This window comes from Camarhynchus parvulus, chromosome 1A, assembly GCF_901933205.1.
Source record: "Camarhynchus parvulus chromosome 1A, STF_HiC, whole genome shotgun sequence".
Lineage (NCBI taxonomy): Eukaryota > Metazoa > Chordata > Aves > Passeriformes > Thraupidae > Camarhynchus > Camarhynchus parvulus.
The window spans coordinates 50,888,020-50,906,132 of record NC_044586.1 but is presented as its reverse complement, the minus strand read 5'-3'; the positions used below and the strand labels follow the sequence as shown (position 1 = coordinate 50,906,132).

General features: G+C 40.7%; 2 protein-coding genes across 2 annotated transcripts in view; both read right to left on the bottom strand.

Annotated features, from left to right (window-relative positions):
- The window catches only part of TUBGCP6 (tubulin gamma complex associated protein 6), a 39,721-nt gene extending 35,568 nt beyond the window's left edge, over window positions 1-4,153 (bottom strand). The window contains exons 1-8 of the mRNA XM_030960068.1: window positions 3,820-4,153; window positions 3,393-3,465; window positions 2,433-2,567; window positions 2,023-2,119; window positions 1,285-1,382; window positions 1,104-1,208; window positions 841-909; window positions 70-196 (exon numbers count right to left, since the gene is read on the bottom strand). Of these exons, the coding sequence (XP_030815928.1) occupies window positions 70-196; window positions 841-909; window positions 1,104-1,208; window positions 1,285-1,382; window positions 2,023-2,119; window positions 2,433-2,567; window positions 3,393-3,457 (696 nt within the window). The 5' untranslated portion in view covers window positions 3,458-3,465; window positions 3,820-4,153. The remainder of the gene's footprint in view (window positions 1-69; window positions 197-840; window positions 910-1,103; window positions 1,209-1,284; window positions 1,383-2,022; window positions 2,120-2,432; window positions 2,568-3,392; window positions 3,466-3,819) is intronic.
- Window positions 4,154-5,558: 1,405 nt separating this feature from the next.
- LOC115910480 (secreted frizzled-related protein 2-like) lies at window positions 5,559-8,869 on the bottom strand. The gene is made up of 4 exons (XM_030960664.1): window positions 8,583-8,869; window positions 7,844-8,013; window positions 6,875-6,967; window positions 5,559-5,869 (listed from the first exon to the last, which is right to left on the bottom strand). The coding sequence occupies exons 1-4, from the start codon at window positions 8,867-8,869 to the stop codon at window positions 5,559-5,561; spliced, it is 861 nt and encodes a 286-aa protein (XP_030816524.1).
- Between the last annotated feature and the right edge of the window lie 9,244 nt (window positions 8,870-18,113).

Sequence of the window (18,113 nt, the reverse complement as noted above, 5' to 3'; positions counted from 1 at the left end):
AAAATGTTACACAAAGGATGAGCTACAAAACTATTGCACTTGCTTTGTTGTGCTGTAAACAATATTTACCTTATTCCAAGGCAAATTTATGTTAAAACCTTTTCCTTTTCCCAGACCAACAGCATCATAATCGGATTCTTTGAGTGATGGCCAGAATTCCTGATGCTCATAGCGATGCCAAGAAAAGTACAAAACACTGAAAAAAAAAAAAATCCAATATGACAAGAAGATTGTGGAAATGACTTTATATCCCAAATCTGATGACTGCATGGCCTGAAAGCAAGAAAATAAAACTATCCTATCCTTTCTCCTTAGTTTTCTCAAAGGATTTAGACTGTGAAAATTGGTAGAGTAGGTCCTATGACAAAATTAACCTAAAAATTAACATGCTAAAAATTTCTTGCAAGCATGCACTCTATGCAGATCAAATACAAGGAATTTTCTTAAGTAGGTTCTAAAAACAGCAGGCTTGTTTCTAGAACCTACTTATGTCCCTTTCCAAAAAAAAATAAAGCTCACATATTTTTTCCAACTACTACTTGAAGACTTTGACTGAGAGATTCATGACCAGAGAATAGATGTACCACCTGAGTAGTGAAAAATCAAGGTAATCATATTGCTTACTTTATTTGTTATTCTTTAAAGTAGAACAGATTTACATTTTATTTTGATTTAGATATTTACTTCTATTTTGTAACAAATGAAAAACAGAGTGAATAAAATAGCAAGGCTAATGTCTCACAAGATTCTAGTTTTAGAAGTTTAAGAAATCATATTCTCTAGAAAGGCAAGCAATCTTTTAACAACTGACATTAAAGAAGAAAAAAAAATCCTTCAAACCTTGGATCTTCTTCAAATATATATTGAGTTCCTTGCCCATGGTGCACATCCCAGTCAACAATTAGGATTCTGTACAGATCAGTAAAAGAAAACATTCAGAGGAAGAACCACAGCATCTTAATCTACAGAAGGTGTAAATGAAAAATGTTTTTCTGAACCAAAAGGAACATGACACCCAGAAAGCTCTAGACATTAATCTAAACTAGTACAAAGTCAAACTGCTGTTTACACATTAAAAGCTCTAGAGTCAACCAAGCACTTACCTCTGCAGACCATATTTCAGTTTTGCATATTCTGCTGCAATAGCCACATTGTTGAACAAACAGAAGCCATTAGCTGCGTTTCTCTGGCTGTGGTGACCTGGAGGTCTGAACCAAAATTTTATAAATTATTCATAACAGAAGAAATTTTGCTAAGTGAAAACTTCCCCAGGTATCTTCTCACCTGACTAAGGCCATTCCATTGCGCACTTTCCCTGCCATCACAGCGTCCACCAGCTGCAAAGCTGCTCCTACTGCTAGCCTGGCACAGTGGTAAGTGCTCTGAGAAGGAGAAACTCATGAGCTAAAAAGGCACCTATGAGTGCTTTAGCATCCCAACAGCAAACTGTCCTGACATAATTCCACCCCACTGAAGCTATACAAAGATAGCTGAAACAGAACTTTACAACACAGGCTCCAATGTGCTTTCCCTTATGATTACTAGTGATCACCATTATCTTTATAAGGATGCTCTCTGTGGAGCAGTCAAAAATGTGAGATGGATTTATTGAGTGGAATAACATGGCATCTTTGAAAATAAGGAATGTAACCCTACAGAAACATAGCACAGAAGACTTCATCTCCATTTCACGGAACAACGTTTAAGAGCAATTGTTACCAAAATGTGATTTGCAGGTCACTAATGGTCTACAGTGACATTAAGTGACAAAAATAGAGCTAAAATTTGAGTAGTGCATTATACTGGTGTGATACAATTACAAAATAGACAACAGGACACTTGAGCAATTTAAATTACAGCATTATACTAAACTAGAAACAGAAAATTACAATATCATAAATAAATGTGAGACTACATCAGTAGCAAAAAAATTTTAATCTTCCCCTTCTTAGAAAAACGCCACAGGTGCAGCAACACAAATAGTTGTAACTCCCAATAGAGGAAGCAGTTTAACTCACACACCGGATGAAAGAAAAAAGCATCATAATTTTCAGAGACCCTTTTCAGCTCCTCTTCATTCATTGTCTGAGTGCTTTTTGCCATTTCCAAGTGCTCTAAACTGCAGGGGAGAGAGATTAACACAACACTTAAGTAAGCAACTATAAACAGTTTTTAGAAGTTTACTTGTATTCCTATGTCTAAATCAGCATTCATTGCTTAAGACCCCACAGAGTGAGAACGTAGATTTAGTGGAAGAGCAGATTCATAATTCAGCACCTATGCCATACACAGCATTGTGACACATTTTCCATTGAAATTAATGGAAGACATTGCATTTTGGAACACTCTTTTCAAATGGATCAAAGTATAATCTGGAGGTATGAGATCTGCTGCTTCATTGAATTAATCTGAATGAAAGTTAAGTTTCAGACCTGTGGACCAATAGGATCTCCTCCTCGCTTCCTTCTCTGGCAGGCACATGGACACACCTTTCCACAAGATGGTAACTTCTAAGCTGCTCATAGGAGAATGAAAGTCTTTCTGGCACTTCAATATCACAAATGGGACTAAAAAAACAATAATTATATTACTGTAACACTATACCAGCACAGGTAACTAATACACTTCATAAAGCCTAGCTTTTAACTCCCCATTTTAAGAGAATTCATTTCCCTCAAAGAGAGATATATGAGAGTAAAAATGGAAAAAAAAATCTTTAAGTATTTTCTGTTTCAGAACTGAGTCAGAAATTTATTCTAAAATATGTAAGCAAAAACGAATCTTAAAAAAACCCAAACAAACAATACAATTGTTTCTTCTCTCACTGGTAAAAAGTTGCAATGCTTAACTACAGACACAGGAATGCTGCAATTAAAAGCTGTAGGTTACAAACAGAGGAGAAGCAGGTGTGGGAGAGAAGACAACAATGGATTGTTACTCTGAGCACTGCAAAGGAACTCCTAATTTATGCAAATTTAGGTAATATACACATTTCTAACTGAATGTAATTGACATGTTTCAGCTGAGTGAGTATCTCTACACACTTTTCCAAGGTCAATGATACTTTAATTTTATGAACAATTTACTTAGCTTAAAACACATTGTCTAGGGGGCTACTCTGATGCCTCATCCTAAAAACTCTTGTTTAGGCCTCCCAGACTGGATGCCTGCAGCTTCTCAAATCCAGTTTCAGATAATCATTACAGTATCTGGATACAAATTGTGAATAAAATATTTTTCTCCTCTTAGACCAAAGACTTTCTTTTTACTCGGAAATGACAGGAAGTACCACCAGATACTTCCTATTACATTTACAAAACATGCATTTATTTGGCACTGCTCTCATGAGTCCCAATAAGAATCCATTAATAAAAACAACAGCAGTGACTTACTCATTCCAAAGCAGTTTGTGAGCGGTCATCTCCTCATCATAAATCAGCGCTGTTCCTGAAGCCATTGCTACAACTGAACAGAACAAAACCACCAAGACACATATTTCACAGTAAACTTAAACCAGTTGCTATCACACTAGATAGTGAGAATATAAGTACAGAGCATACCTGCTTGCATGAGAGCTTTGTACTTTAAACTTTGCACTTACAGAACGAAATCAAAGGAAAACATTAAGGACTCAGATTCTGACAAAACTGCATCCCCCGACACTGGGTGCGGGCAGGCAGGATTCACAATGACCGAGTGCTCCAGAGCCGGGCGCTGGCACTCCTGCTGCGGGGGCTCAGCCGGCTCCCCGAACCGCCGTGCGAGCAGCGGAGGCTCCGAGCCCAGGCCGCCTCCCCGCTCCGTGGCACACAGACTTACCTGTGCGGCCGGCCCAACAGCCGCGGGGGACAACTGGAGCTGCAGAGCCACCAAGCAGGAACAACAAGATTTCATACACCGCGGCACAACAGTTACAGGGATCTGTCTGGTTTAGAACTTCATCGGTCTCTCACAAACCCCAGAGAGACGCTGAAGAGAGACAAGCAAGCCGACGGGCAGAGAGCGGATGCGAGCGCACTGCTAGCCGCGGGGCCGCGTACCCTGGGCCGCCGTTCGCGTACCGCGGAGCCCAGCAGCCCCTCACGGAACCAGCCCGTCCCCGCAGCCCCTCACGGAACCAGCCCAGCCCGCGCCCGGCCGACGCCTTCCGAGGGCGGGGAGGGCGGGGAGGCGGCGCGTCCCGGGCCCGGCTGTGGGCGTGCCGAGCGCAGCCCCGCCCCGGCCCACCGGGAGCGCGGTTCGAGGCGCGGTTCGCCGGGCGCTGCGGGGCTCCGCGGCCGCAGGGCCGTAACCGGGGAGTGCAACCGCTGGAGGGGTTTGAGCGTGGAACTGGCCCAAGAGCGAAACAACCCCTAGCCCCGGGCTGTGTGGCGTGCTCTGACATAACGAAAAATAAAGAGCCTGGACCAAAGGGGTAACTGCTCCATTTCGGCAGAGTGACGGGTCCCGGCGCTGATGCCTCTCCTGCCCGTCCGAGGCGGGCCGGGGCAGCCGGCCCGGGTGTGTACACAGCGTCTTTCATTACTGACCGCTTCTTTTATTGGTTTCTTTTCCTCGCTTTTTTCTACTAGTTATCCCAGTTCATGGTAGAAAGTGATGGAACGGGTGTCATCACATTCAATAACCTGTTACAAACCTTCACTTTTGGGTGAAGGTCCCAATCCCAGATCATTACAGGCGTGAATTTTAGAGATCTACTGCCCATAAACCTGCCCCGTATTTGTTTCAGGAAAGTGTAGTAATAGACACTGTATTATAGTTTCTAATTTATGTATTACCACCTGTTACTGTGTTTATTATACATATTTATAGAACTAAAATTAAGTCAGGTTGTGTCCATCTTCGTGTAGTCTTTAATTTCAGTGTCTTGCACTGACCATGAGGATGCTAATCATGTGCCTACTGTAATTTTATATTTTTTTTAAATATTTGGACTCCATTAGTTCCCTGCAGATCATTTGGAGAACGGGTAAATTTTATAAATTAACTTTTGTAATGTGTTTGAAAATGAAAAGGGACTTTTCAGTAGCAGGGATCTGATTTATGGCACCCAGTAACCAAATTTTCTTGCGACTGGGGCCAAACATACCGTGTTAATTATTCTGCTCTTTATTCCACTCTGATTCCGGCGAAAGCGACCAGCAGAGGGCCGCCTCCTTTCAAAATACTCCAACGGGAGACAATGAGGCGGACTCATGAAACATGAGGCAAGGGAAAGTTTAGCTAACTGGAGAAAATGGTAGAGCAAGTGGTATAGACAAACACATTGAATGCAGCTGGATTTCAAACTGGTTTATGCTGGGTTTTGCACATATTACATTTTTTAAAGTCATAACTCAAAGAAACATTTATCCATAGCTGTCCAAGTTCAAACTGGACGAGAGTAGCTGTAACACTACCAAAAGGAAGCCTGATAACAAATGTGGTTTGAGTTCAACTTACAGTACCATTTAAAAGGAAATGAAAGCTTTATTTTCAACTTATAATACATTCCTATTTACAAGATAGGTTTGGCATGAGAAATATAATCATCTTTTTACAAATAATATGATAAATATTTACAAGCATTTATGTTGTCTCCACTTCTGAGTGGCCAAAGCCAGCTGGGAGTCCTTCCTCTGCCAGCGATAAACCTGGTTTACCAAAATGATGCCCTCTTCAATGTTCCCCACAAGGAGATACACCATGGGACGGTGGGTTGGACTCATCCTCTCTATACATTTTTCATTAATTAGTAGCCACTGCTGTATCATACTCTGGGTTTCGTAGGGCAACAGTGAGCCCTGGGTAATGAATTCCACCTGGCATTCAATGTTATACTCTTGGTCCTCAAATGCTGTTCTCTTCTTGGACAGCTTTACTTTCACTGCTGAGGAAAAAGGAAAAGGAAGTGCAAGTCAGACCATTTCTCAAATGCAAGAGAAAACAGTACCAGTGAAAACAGTAAAATTTCTTAAAAATATGATTATAATTTATGTTGACAGAGTATGGTGAGGTCTTTTCCAGCAGAATTTTAAAGCATCTTTGAAAAATAAATTTTATGTAGTAAAGGTTTGGGTTTTTTTTCCATTGAATTAGGTGACTAGGAAAAAATATTTTCACAAGTGTGAGTAATTTATTTTTACCATCACCATGTTATTTCAAACTTCAAGTAATTACATATTACAAGCTGTTGTTCTTATTATTGTATGACAAAACTGCCCAGCAACTGCCCAAGCAATTTTCCTGAAACTCATCTTGTCCATGCGTGGAATCCCTAGGCAAAAATGGCTTGCTGATACCACCCTTTTAGATATTCCCTTTTCAATATAGGCACTACCTACCCCACTTGACGCCATAAACACTTTTTAGCATGACATTTGTCTGTAGTTCTTGATCTAATGCCAGCCAAAGTTGCTGAAAGTCTTTGCACTGCCATCAAAGGCTTTCCAGGAAGTCTCTAGGGCAAACTCCACTCCTTCTCAGTAAGTTAGGTATCACAAAAAACTCGTTCACAAAAGTAGCAAAGGTACACCATATACTGGTAAAACACTAAAGCTTTACTTTCTGCTTAAATGCTAATAAAAGGCAAACTTGCTTATTTGGCTGCTTTTGACAGATATTTTCCATAAAGCATGTTGTAGCCAACTAGACCAGAACAGCTATTTGGCTGGAAACCAGATCATTGATAAATCTTTCATGTGCAATAAATCCTCCTTATATTTAGATTAGAAATAACTTATTCTGAAAGTCAACCTAAAGCTAACTTAGCAGTCAAACTCTTAATCCTTTGAAATCCCTGCAGAAACTGTCACTAATTGTAATCCTACTTTTAAAGCATTTAGAAGAAGAGTTGTTAGTCTCTTTAGCACCAGGTACATTAGCAAGGACTTACCAAAGTTACTGTCACAGAAAACTTCAAGGATTCTTTTGTGTGTAAAGAATTCCTCCACTGCTGGGCAAGTCTGGCAGGTAGGCTTTGGTAGGACTGATAAGAAATTACAAAGTCTCATTGTTATCTTTTAGAATAATTAGTTTTAATTTTCTGCTGCCAAAGCTGAGAGCCCACTGTTGAACCACAGAAATGACAGACAAAATACACATCAAATACAGGGCCAGCGATAATAGGTAAAAAGTCAACACACTTCTCTGAAAACAAGGCTAGAGATGAAAAGGAGTTTTATTTCCCATGCCCATTCAGCCCTTGTTCTGACTGACAAGATCAATTATCAGCAACAAATGAGATAACAAATACAGTATAATTTTTAACACAACTACAGCAGGTGGTAAGGGGTTAGGTGGCTGATTCTGTCAGTCCCTCTGAATGGGTTCAGCTGCACTAAGCCTGTGAATATATATGAATTTGGGTGTGCTAGCAGCAACTTAACCTTACTCTTTTCCATAGAGTTAGTAAGTGTGAGTGCATTTGAAGATTTGAACATTTATGCCAAGATAACTCATGTTTCTTTAAGGAAAATCAGATAAAATAATCCCAATTTTACTAAACTGATTTGAAAGCCAGTTTGTTGTACACATAAAAGCATCTGTGCTAAGGGCCATTGATAAGTCTATAAAGAGACCTCAGAGCAACTCCAGCACGGTGTGCTCTGTGTATGGCAGTGCCCAGAGCTGTGCAGGGTGGTGGTGCCTTCCTGCACTACCACAGCACAGTCCCTGCACGGCTGACCCCAGCCCTGGGCTCTCTGCAGCTCGCAGCGCCAGCGGTGGCACCCTGCCCCTCCGCAGGGACACTGGAGCAGGACAGCCACACCTGGCTGATGACAGAACCACAGAGTGTCTGTCCTGGGAACAGAGTCCCAGGAACATGGGGCATGGCCACCCTCCCCTCACCATCCCGAGCTACCTTTGTGCAGGTGTTTATAGTCCTTGGAGAGGGGTGCCAGGCACGTGTCCTCGTCACCAGGGAAGCGGTCGCAGTCCAGGCTGGCTGGCCAGGGCTGCCCCTGGCACAGGAGCACGGGGGCGCAGCTGGCACGGACAGCAGCACACATGCTCCTGCAGGGCTGGATGAACCTGTGTGCGAGCAACACCAGGCTGAGGCAGCTCAGGGATAGCAGAAAATATTGCAACAGTGATGCCTGGGCAAAGTACAGCATCCTTGCTGACATTTAACACCCTTCAATAATAATATTATTCCAGAAGTAGCAGCTGTGCAAATTATGTAAGCGGTCTGTGTATGGACTGAGCTTACACTATTTAGTTATGATTTTAAAAATACATTTATGACGACCTGAGAAAAACTTCAGTATGAGCCTGATTCTATTAGCTGTAGGTGCTTCAACCATAAATGAATAAGAATAAAGTTCAGCTGTAACAAAATAAAACATCATATCCTTTGACAACATCGTTCATGTTCCCAAGGCAAACTAAAATTGAAGTGGAACAAGTTTTCAGTACCTTTTTTCATACTTGATGAATACAAAAAAGCTAACAGAAATTTACTTCAGAAATTACTTCAGAATAAACAAAAATTACTTCAGAAAACGTAGAGATCGCCTTTAGATTATGATAAACATTCATTTGATTTCATTCCTGTTCTGGCAAATAAAGGCTGGAGTTTTGTACTGTGCTGCAATACTTACGTATCTAAACAGATGGGTGCAAACAGGGAGCACAGGAACGTCCCCACGTGAGGGTGACAGTCTGTGTTTACAAGGTGCTGCCAGGTGCTGGATTTTTGGATAACCTCTGCCATGCTTGTGTGTCCCATCAGGTTGGGAAGTCTCATTTCAGAATATCCAATCTTGTGGCACATGCCCATCTCCTTGGGTATCACTACGCATTTCGTGGATAATCCAATGTCCAAGGCTGTTGCCACCCTTAGGAAACCATTCACAGCAAAAACAAGTATTTCTGCAGTCAATAACATCTTCCAGTGACTGCTGGGCTGCTGAACAGGGAGCTGTCAAACCACTCGAGTGCAGAGGCATGCTGAAAACCTTGTGGCTTATATATCCCGAGAGCTTAATGAACTCTTGGTTATCAAGTGCTTATCAAATCACTCGAGACAAGACCAGGTCTTATTGCCTAATCAAGGGATTGTTGTGACAGCCAGGGAGGTGCAGAAAAAGTATAAATGTATGTTCCCCGAGGATACTGATTTGGAAGAGCCTTTCTCACGTCCCACGGTGTCAGTGGCTGCAGCATGCTAGGTAGCATATTAAACTTTGACACCTGGAAGGTTCACTGTGCTTTCAAAAACAAATTAAGAGATCCCCCAGAAAAAGGGTTGGGCAGACATGCTGTCTCCTGGGGCTTCTGTGTCTCCTTTGTTTTCAGACACTGCTGACATGACAGAAAAACCAGCCCAGATTGACTTATCAAGTGAAAATGTTTTGCTTGTGCTAATGGCCCATGTCTCTTCCACAGTTTTACAAGGTAGAAGAGGCACTTTCTTTTGTCAAGCACTGTAAAAGAGACAGACATCTGCTATTAACCGAGTATTTTGACTGGAAATTTGGATTCCTATTCTGTGACATGCTAAAGGTCTCGACTGCTATTAATTTTAATAGACACCTGAAAATACAGAAATAAATTTGTAGCGTTGTTGTGACTATCAGTATTTATTCAGGAAAAAAGCAGTTACACATTTTTATTATTTTGAATGAAGCTGTCTACATTTAAAAATGCTCAAATAATGCAGCATTTAATTATTTATTAATAAATTATAATTATATTAAAATGTATGAAAGCAAATTATACTAGAGGTGTACTTTTCCTGTACATAGCACAAAAAAACCGGTGTTATCACTGTTAGTACAGCTCTTTGCTATAGAGAAGTTGGGAACCAATTAAGATGAAAAAGGATCTGAGCAATGCATAGCTTACCTATTATGATTAGAAAAGTCAGATTATGAATTTTAAAAGCTGAAGATCTAAACAAAGCATTTTGTGGAGATTTTTTATTTGACAAAAATACTTTTTTTCCACTTAGTTTGGGGTGTTAATGTTTATTTCCACACCTGCTTACATGATTTATTAGCAGAAATGTTAACTATTAAAAAGTTGTAGTTGGATCTACTGTAAAATATCTGTCTTGGATATTAGGCTAAAATAAGTATGTTCATAATAGTGTATCATCTAGCATTACTGATGCTTGATTGACATATTTTCAGAAAAATACATTTTTTTCAGAAATGATAGCTTTTTGTGCTTGTACTGAGATGTAGCACACTTAGACAATGCATCACACATAATTTACATGTTTATACTTAAAGGTGAGGTTACTAATCCTAGCATCTTTGAAACCAAAGACAACCCTCTACTGATTCCTCCTTAGCTGCCTTCTTTACTCTGAGCTGCTAGTAAAACGACAGTATCTGTTTAAATAAGTAGAAAAAAATGACTGTATGCAAGGTCCCAGGAACTAAAAATGTATTTAAAACAACTGTCAATTTTTCGTCTCATGCTTTGTTGCCAAATGGTGTTTTTATTTCCCCAGCAAATGTGGCTTCTCTGTATCTCTTACCTCACTCCAAGGCAGAGGAACTGAATACCTAACCAGGCTGACTTAGGCCTGACGACTGCTTCCCTTTGACAGGTGCTCCATGTATCTCTTAGGAAGCTAGAGCCTGCAGTAAGAGTCCCATCCTTGCTAAATCTGTGCAGGTATGTCTGCAGGGCACACTTTCACACAGCTCCTCTTGCTGCCATTTTGCAGTGAACAACTTCACAAGGTTGTTTAATCTAAGGAGAGGCAGGTCCAGGCTGAGCCAACTGCACAGCTCTTTGTCTTGAAATTTTATTAAATTAATCAAGTTCCTCTTTGTCTCCCATGATATTCTTCTGTAATACTTCTCTCATCTGATTGCTATCTGAAAGTAGGTGGCAAGATCTCTGGTGAAAAAAGCATGTGGCGCATGGTATTACATACAGATTTCTAAATGGTATAAAACATAGAGTAAGAAAGATTATTTGGTCTCTCAATTATTTAGATGTTTTTCTCTGTGTTTTTCTCAGTGACTGTCTCACGATCTACAAGAAAACCTGATTCATCTTAAAACCTGGAGCATGGTTACTCCAGCTGAGGAGGGTTGCTGAGTCTCTGGCTGTGCCCTTGGTGCTGCTCTGCAGGAGGAGGAGCTGTGCCCAGCCCGGAGCCTTACACCAGCCCATGCCTCAGCTGTGCTGGGCTGAGCTCTGGCTGTGCCCAAAACCTTGGCTGCTGATTTGAGAGGTGCCCTGAATCATGACTGATGGACAGAACAGAAGCAAGCATAATGACAGCGTGTGAGACAAAGATCATCTCATATACCTATCCTGGCAAACTTAGTCTCCATAGGAACTGTCTTAGAAATAAACGTGCATCTCTGAGACAGCTTCCTGCCAGGCTTCCCAGGGAGGAGGTCATGTATGAGCCCTGTGGAGCTGTGCTTTAAAGCTTCTTTTAGTCTCTTAAAGGTATCCAACTCTCTTTTGATGCTCTGCTTTTGGAGAGCTGACTTTTGGTAGAATCAGGTGCTGAAGAATTGTCACCATTTTCAAGAGAAAAATATGCCTAAATGCTTTTGCCCATGACTGTACTGGATCCAGGGGTGGTTCTGAAGCAAGATCATTATCCATAATTCAGTAATTTTGGATAGCCATCTTCTGTCAGGAACCACTTATGGGAGCTTCTGATTCTCTTCTGGAAGTGACTTGGTTCAAGTGGGTCAAATTTCTTACTCTGTGCTATTTTCAGTGTCATAATTTAGTAAGAAATTTACCCATTTAAGATCCTTTTCACTGCTGGGTCACTTTTAAGTAAGGGACAGTGCTTTGGTTCAGGCTCAATTATTTTCATGTTCTTCATGAGCAGATGTTACCTTTGAACTTGACTCGACAGGAAGCCTTTATAATTTTAATTTTAGTAGGAGTCTTGCAGAACAGTTATTAAAAGTGAGCATGCAGAGTAGGTTGCCATTGGCTGGAGAGTGCTGCAGGTCAGCAGATGTTGGTAGAAGCATGACCTGCAGCACACATGTTGCTGTGCCATAAATTCTCCTTTTTGTTGCAAACAGCTGCTCATTTCATGGTGGAGAAAAAGCATTAAGCAAGTTTACACACAGATTGATTTTGTGAACACAGTAAACTGTTTTACTGTTGCCACACTATCTAAACCTTCAGATTGCACAAAAACTGGTGGCTCAGCATTTCTGTTTGGAGTGATATATGCCTGTAGAGGGTGTTTGAACAAAGACAGACTAAAGTGAAGAAAAATATTATCATGGCAATCGCAGTGCCTGCATACAGTTAGAGATGTCAAAATCTGGAGTCCAGCTACTGCTCTTTGAGACTTCTGAGGAAAGCTGTGTGGTGGTTCCCATAGCCACAGGCTGCATTTATTGTTCCTGGATATAAGCAAGGGACACCTGCTGATGGACCCTGATAAGAAGAACAGTGGCTGGAGGCTCCCTCCCTGCCCACCTCTGAGCCCTCTCCTTTGACTGTTACCCGGGAGACAGACAGAGATTAACCAGGAGCCACCTATCCGAGCCCAGTAAGAAACAGGATTGAAATTTTCTTCAAAGAAAGCAGGGGGTTGAGAGCAAATTTGCTGATGTAGGGATTTTTGGTTTTAATCTAAACATTTGTCGCAATATTTGGCCAGAGTAATTTTTTAACTGGAGTCAATTGCAGAGATGCAAGTCTCCCAGACAAAGATCAAAGCTTGTAACCATGTAAGAAGGCAGGGGAGAGGTGGTCCTTGTTCTGATGAAAGCTTTGCTGAACTAACATCTTTAATCTGTAGTGCAGGATTTACTTCATAACATTTCCTTTTTCTTTATTAAAAAATAATTAGGCCACATGCGTTATCTGTGAAACAGCAGAGTCATGGATGCCTTTGAAAAGGCCTCATTAGTTTATTTGTCACAATAGCTTTAGCATTGGTTCAATTTTTAAAGGACAGAAATATATTTCCTCATAAATATTTTGGAATGGAAATTGTTACAGGCTCACTGCTTTGGCATGCTCAGCACTGCCCTTTCTACTGTCAGTTGAATAACTGAGAGGAAGGTTTGTTTTAATAGTCAAAGAGAAATTCGATCCTTTGGGCGACCCAAACTTAGTTTCTGACTCTGCCACATTTCTTCTGGAAGTTTTAACCCTGCTGCACTGTCCTGCACACACAGATGATTAACAATGATGGGGGGCTGCTGGAGTTAAACACGTTCAAATATGAAGTGTTCAGATGCTACAAGTGTGGGGAGAGGGCATGTAAATACCCACCCAGATCCCAGGAGTATCACTCAAAGCACAAGGGTGTTGAATACTACACAAAAAATGGGTAAGTAACATTTTCTAAGTAGGCCAAGTCAGCCAGGGCCAAAAAAAGGACACAGGAAGATGAGATGACTTCTAACCAGCTAGGAGCTAACACAGGCATACAAATCTGAGCTTTGACATCACCAGGTTCATCGACCCGTCCAGCTTCTGGAGGTCCTGCCCAGCAATGTTTTGTCAATGCAGAGAAGGACAATTTGTGTGAGGTGATTTTAGAGGAAGAACTGAAATCCAGCACTGACTTACTAGAGGCACACTCACAAAATTGCATTTAGGCCATGTCCTGGGTGCTGCATGTCAGGACCTTGTGGTGAACACCACATTGGTTAAATGCTGTGTGAAGCTGTTTGCTTTCAAGGTGGCTGAAAATAGGAAAGAAATGCTGGCACAGTTGTTGTTAAGAAAGTGGATTTTTGTTTTTCAGCCATAAAAAACGTGGCAGGATCAATAGTGTTGTTGGTTTTGCTTCAGGGGTAAGCAAATTCCAAATAATGGCTTTCAGGTGGGAGCAAAATACAGTCTGTCTGAATTTAGGGTTTTACTCTATTGATTGTGTACCAGATGAGCACCTTCCCCCTACAGCCAGTAGTAATAGCCATTCTTCTCTGTTCTCCCCCAGCTAAAACAATTAAATGTCTTAGGGTACTTTTATTCCTTCGTATTGGCTTGCTGCATTGGCAAATATATTTCTTTTTAGTCTTGAGACAGTTTTACTGGATTTCAATTTTGTTTTGCTCTGATTTAATTTTGTGAAAGAAGGACTATTTGACAAACGGAGTATCATGTATTTCAGGCACAGAAAAGCTTCTCTTTTAGACTTCAGCAGCTTTTGCAGTCTTTTGGCAGCTGGGCCGGTGCTGGTTCTCCCTCTATCAAATTTCTATCATAGCTTAGTCCCCTGTCATGTTAGTGTCTGTCACAAACAGCTCCAAATGAAATAAAAAGTGAAGTTAAACACAAAGCTCACTGAATTGTTTCTAAACCTCTGTGAACATAAGGGAATACAAGTAGACTCGAACTCTTTCATAGGGAGAAAGGGGAACAGCTACAAGTAAACATTACATCCCAACTATGTGTAGTCCATTGAGAAAGTAAACATCGTCACCTTGTCTATTCCCCCTCCCCGATTCTTTGTCTGCGGTCTGTAGCCAACTAGTGATCATCAAGATAAGACAAAAACACATTAAGTCTTGAAAATCCGTCTGGCTTCTAGCTGCCACTGGAGATAGCTCTATCAGTTAAACAAGTCAAACCCCGGGAGAGTGCTCTGCTGACTCCAGCACGCCTGGAGCCCATCCCTTTTAAGTCCCCTGGCAGCATTTCGCATTTAACTTGTGTGTATCCCAGGCACCCGCAGGAAATGCTCTTGGCATCTGACCTCTTCACAACTCAGGGCAGGCCAGGCTGGATGCACTTTCACACCATGGGAAGCAGCAGACCTGAAGCCCTTGTTTAAAAGGAAAACTTCAGCCTAAATACTTTGTTGAATAAGCAGCATTTAAATAATTTCTGTAACATTTCACAAATACACAGATGTGCTTCAAATACCTGAATCAGGTATAATGGCCAAATCTTCTCTAAGCAAGATTCCCTTTGGCATTTGCATAATTTTTTTTCTTGAATAATGTAGATTCACAAAATTATTCATAGATTCATAAAGTCGTTTAGGTTGGAAAAGACCTTTAAGACCACCAAGTCCAGCCATAAACCTACAACTGCAAAGTCCCACTATACTATATCCCTAAGTGTCACATCTACATGTCTTTTGAATACTCCCAGGGAACATGACCCATCCACTTCCCTGGGCAGCCTGTTGCGACACTTGATAACTCCTTCCATGAAGACATATTTCCTCATATCCAGTGTAACTTACTCTGGCATACCTTGATGGTACAATGTAATCTCATTCCAGACACTGAATAAGTATTTAAATCTAAATAATCAAAGCAAATGTTCCAGTTGCAAATGTTCTTGGTGAAACAAGACTTTCCAAGAAATAGTCAAAGCAACATCCTGGACATGCATTTGAGCTTCTGATCATTAGAATCCTGGCACCTTTTTTTTTTTTTTACAAATTTCTGTCCAAACCAGGATTCATATTGTTTTTAAGAGGGTCGAATGGAATTTTAAAATTTCAAAAAGAAAGTATATTTTCTTGATAAATCCTAGCTTTAGGTTTCTATGTTAGTGTAGTTTTGGAAAGAGATTTATTATTTTGGGCTTTCTAACTAAAAACATTTGCAAACTTTTAAATTCAAGTACAGAGGTGTGTACTAAACTCTATTCAAAACAAATAGGTGTATCCTGAACTCTAATGTGTATATAGACAATATTCAAAACCTTCTTGGGATTCTCAGAAAATATATTTTTAACTGTGGCATTTACAAATTACAGGAGTAACTGCTTCACAAATCAGTGTGTCCATTTATAGGGTATGGTATATAATTTTTACCTGACAGCTATACAAATATTTTATGAGAGTAGTTCTTTTCTGTTCTGCACCATGAACTATGTGCTCAAAGGATAAGGATTACTCACTGACAGCGTGAATATTTTTTTTTCACTCTCCCTATTTTAGATATTACCTTACCCATACCTTTTGGGACAAGGATGACCTCAAAAGGGAGCCTCTTCAAGCCTTTAAGGCACCTTCCTATCCTGACAAAAGACACAGTTGCTATTGCAGCTGCCACTAATCTACTTTTTTTCAGTATTCCTCATATATCAAGGAACTCAAAACATTTTTCAAGGTTCAATGAATGAAGCAACTGGCCTTATGTGTAACCTGTTTTGACCACAAATGCTTAGCCAAATCACACCTCTGTGTGAGGAGTGAAGAATTCAAGAGACAGCAGGAGGGCAGCACTGTGGCAGACAACTGGCAGGTTCGTGCCAGGCATTAGGTGGATCATCATGAGAAGGTCTAGATTTCAAATGTGACAATGGCTTCACAGACATTACTTTTTCATTTGAACCTTTATGATTTTCTCTCTGTTATCATGCAGGGATGGTATCTCTGTAAATACTGTTTAAGTCTTTTTTCTGTCTGAGACGACATGTAGAACAGTTTTGTAAAAGTAAGTAGATTCTGCATCTTGTATTCTTATTGAGTCTTTTTATATGCACTTTAATGGCAAATGCATAGTGCTTTCCTGTAACACTGATGCTGGGCCTGAAAAATCTGTAAAACCTCAGCAATTGTTCCTATAAAGACAATTCATATTGCTACAACCATTCCCACAGGAAGCCTGAGAGTTACAGAATCAACCACTTCATCCCCTCCCCTGTTTTGTGAGACAGCCCCACTGGTATTCATGAAAGGCTTTAAATTCTATGCAAAGGGGGAGAATTCAATTTGAAAGAAACCAAAAACCAAACAAACCACAAATCAGTCTTTAAACAGAAAGCATAGATGCAATATGCTATACAAAAAGATAGGGAAGAAAAAATATCTTCTCTTTCTCTGAGCCTTGGGGCAGATGGCAGACTCCTTCCTTCTCTCTGTGATGGCTTATGTTGCACACATTGCCTCTGTTGACATCAAAGACATTTGGTTTCTATTACCCTATCTCGAAGAGAAATTCACTGATAAAGGAGTCTCCACCCTCATGATTAAACTCTATTTGGATTTCAATACCTGGGCAGAGCCCCTGAGCCAGCAGGCCAGGATTAGAGGGTCCAGACTTCAGCACCCATTTGCTAATCTGGGAGCAGACTGAGGGGCCTGCCTGTGGAATGTTATGTCACTTGGTCTTCACAGCCCTCTACCTTCATTCCAGGACAAACATTTCCTTCCAGTGGAGCTACTGGGAAGTGAAATGGGTGAATCCATCCTGAATAGCTACACAACAAGAAGAGCTGAGTAAATAATACAAAATGTAGAGCAATCATTTAGAAATAGCTCAAAATCAAACAGTACCTAAATGATCTCTAAAACTATGGTTTACTTCTAATTAGTATATGAAGGTCAGGGAGGCACAACCAGAGAAACAATTAAATTTACAGTTAGGAGAGGCTGATGTTTTTTTTGGTCTTGGGATCTATTTTCATTCTCTAAATAGCATTAAGGGCTTCATGCTGGTTGCAGTGATCAAAGATTGATAACTGTCTCCACAGGAGGCTCCTTTCATTATGGAAACCATAGAGGAGGCAAATAGTTTAGAGGGGAAGGTATTTTGAAATGAGACTGGACCATCCAGAGAAAAAGGATTTGTGATTGCAGTTCTAGTTTCCCACCATAAAAGGTACATGTTTGCCTGACAGCTTCCTCAGCTCTCTTCCTTTTCTCTTACATCTGTCTGATAAAAGCTACTGCTACTCCCCATAAGCCTTGTTACATCTACACCTCTACTACAGCATTGCTAATGTTAAATGTATTGGGACAGGAGACTTTTGAATTGTTTGGTGAGAGAGAAAACTACTTTTAGAAACATCCACAGAAAATGCTATGTGTTTCTCTTCATGCTGAGTAGCATTTTTCTCCCTGATATTCTAGCAAAATGAAACAGAGGTACTGGAGTTACTGACAGGTTCTGTACCTAAGGAAGGCAAAGACAGTTTCCATAATCCATGACTATACCCTGCAAGGCAATATTCTGCCTGCTTTGCTTATGCTGAGTGTTAGAATACAGCCTACTGATGTCAGTGTCTTATGGCAGACCCTTATGTGAGCAAAACTGACAAAGGTGGCCACCATACACAGACCACTCTTTCACTCTTTTTCGTGAATTATCTTTCACAGCATTCTATAAAATTTTTGGTTTTGGTCCATGATGTTGAAAAAGCATTCAGTATGGGAGGTACTTTCCTTGCCATAGGGTTGGCTCAATAAAGCAACCTCATCCTAATAC

What these genes read in the sequence shown, in the direction of transcription:
- LOC115910480 (XM_030960664.1), bottom strand. Translation starts at nt 8,869, where the DNA reads ATGTTATTGACTGCAGAAATACTTGTTTTTGCTGTGAATGGTTTCCTA. An exon ending in GCACCCATCTGTTTAGATAC is followed by an intron (nt 8,014 to 8,582) that starts GTAAGTATTGCA and finishes GCTCGCACACAG; the next exon opens with GTTCATCCAGCCCTGCAGGA. An exon ending in TTTCTGTGACAGTAACTTTG is followed by an intron (nt 5,870 to 6,874) that starts GTAAGTCCTTGC and finishes CTTTTTCCTCAG; the next exon opens with CAGTGAAAGTAAAGCTGTCC.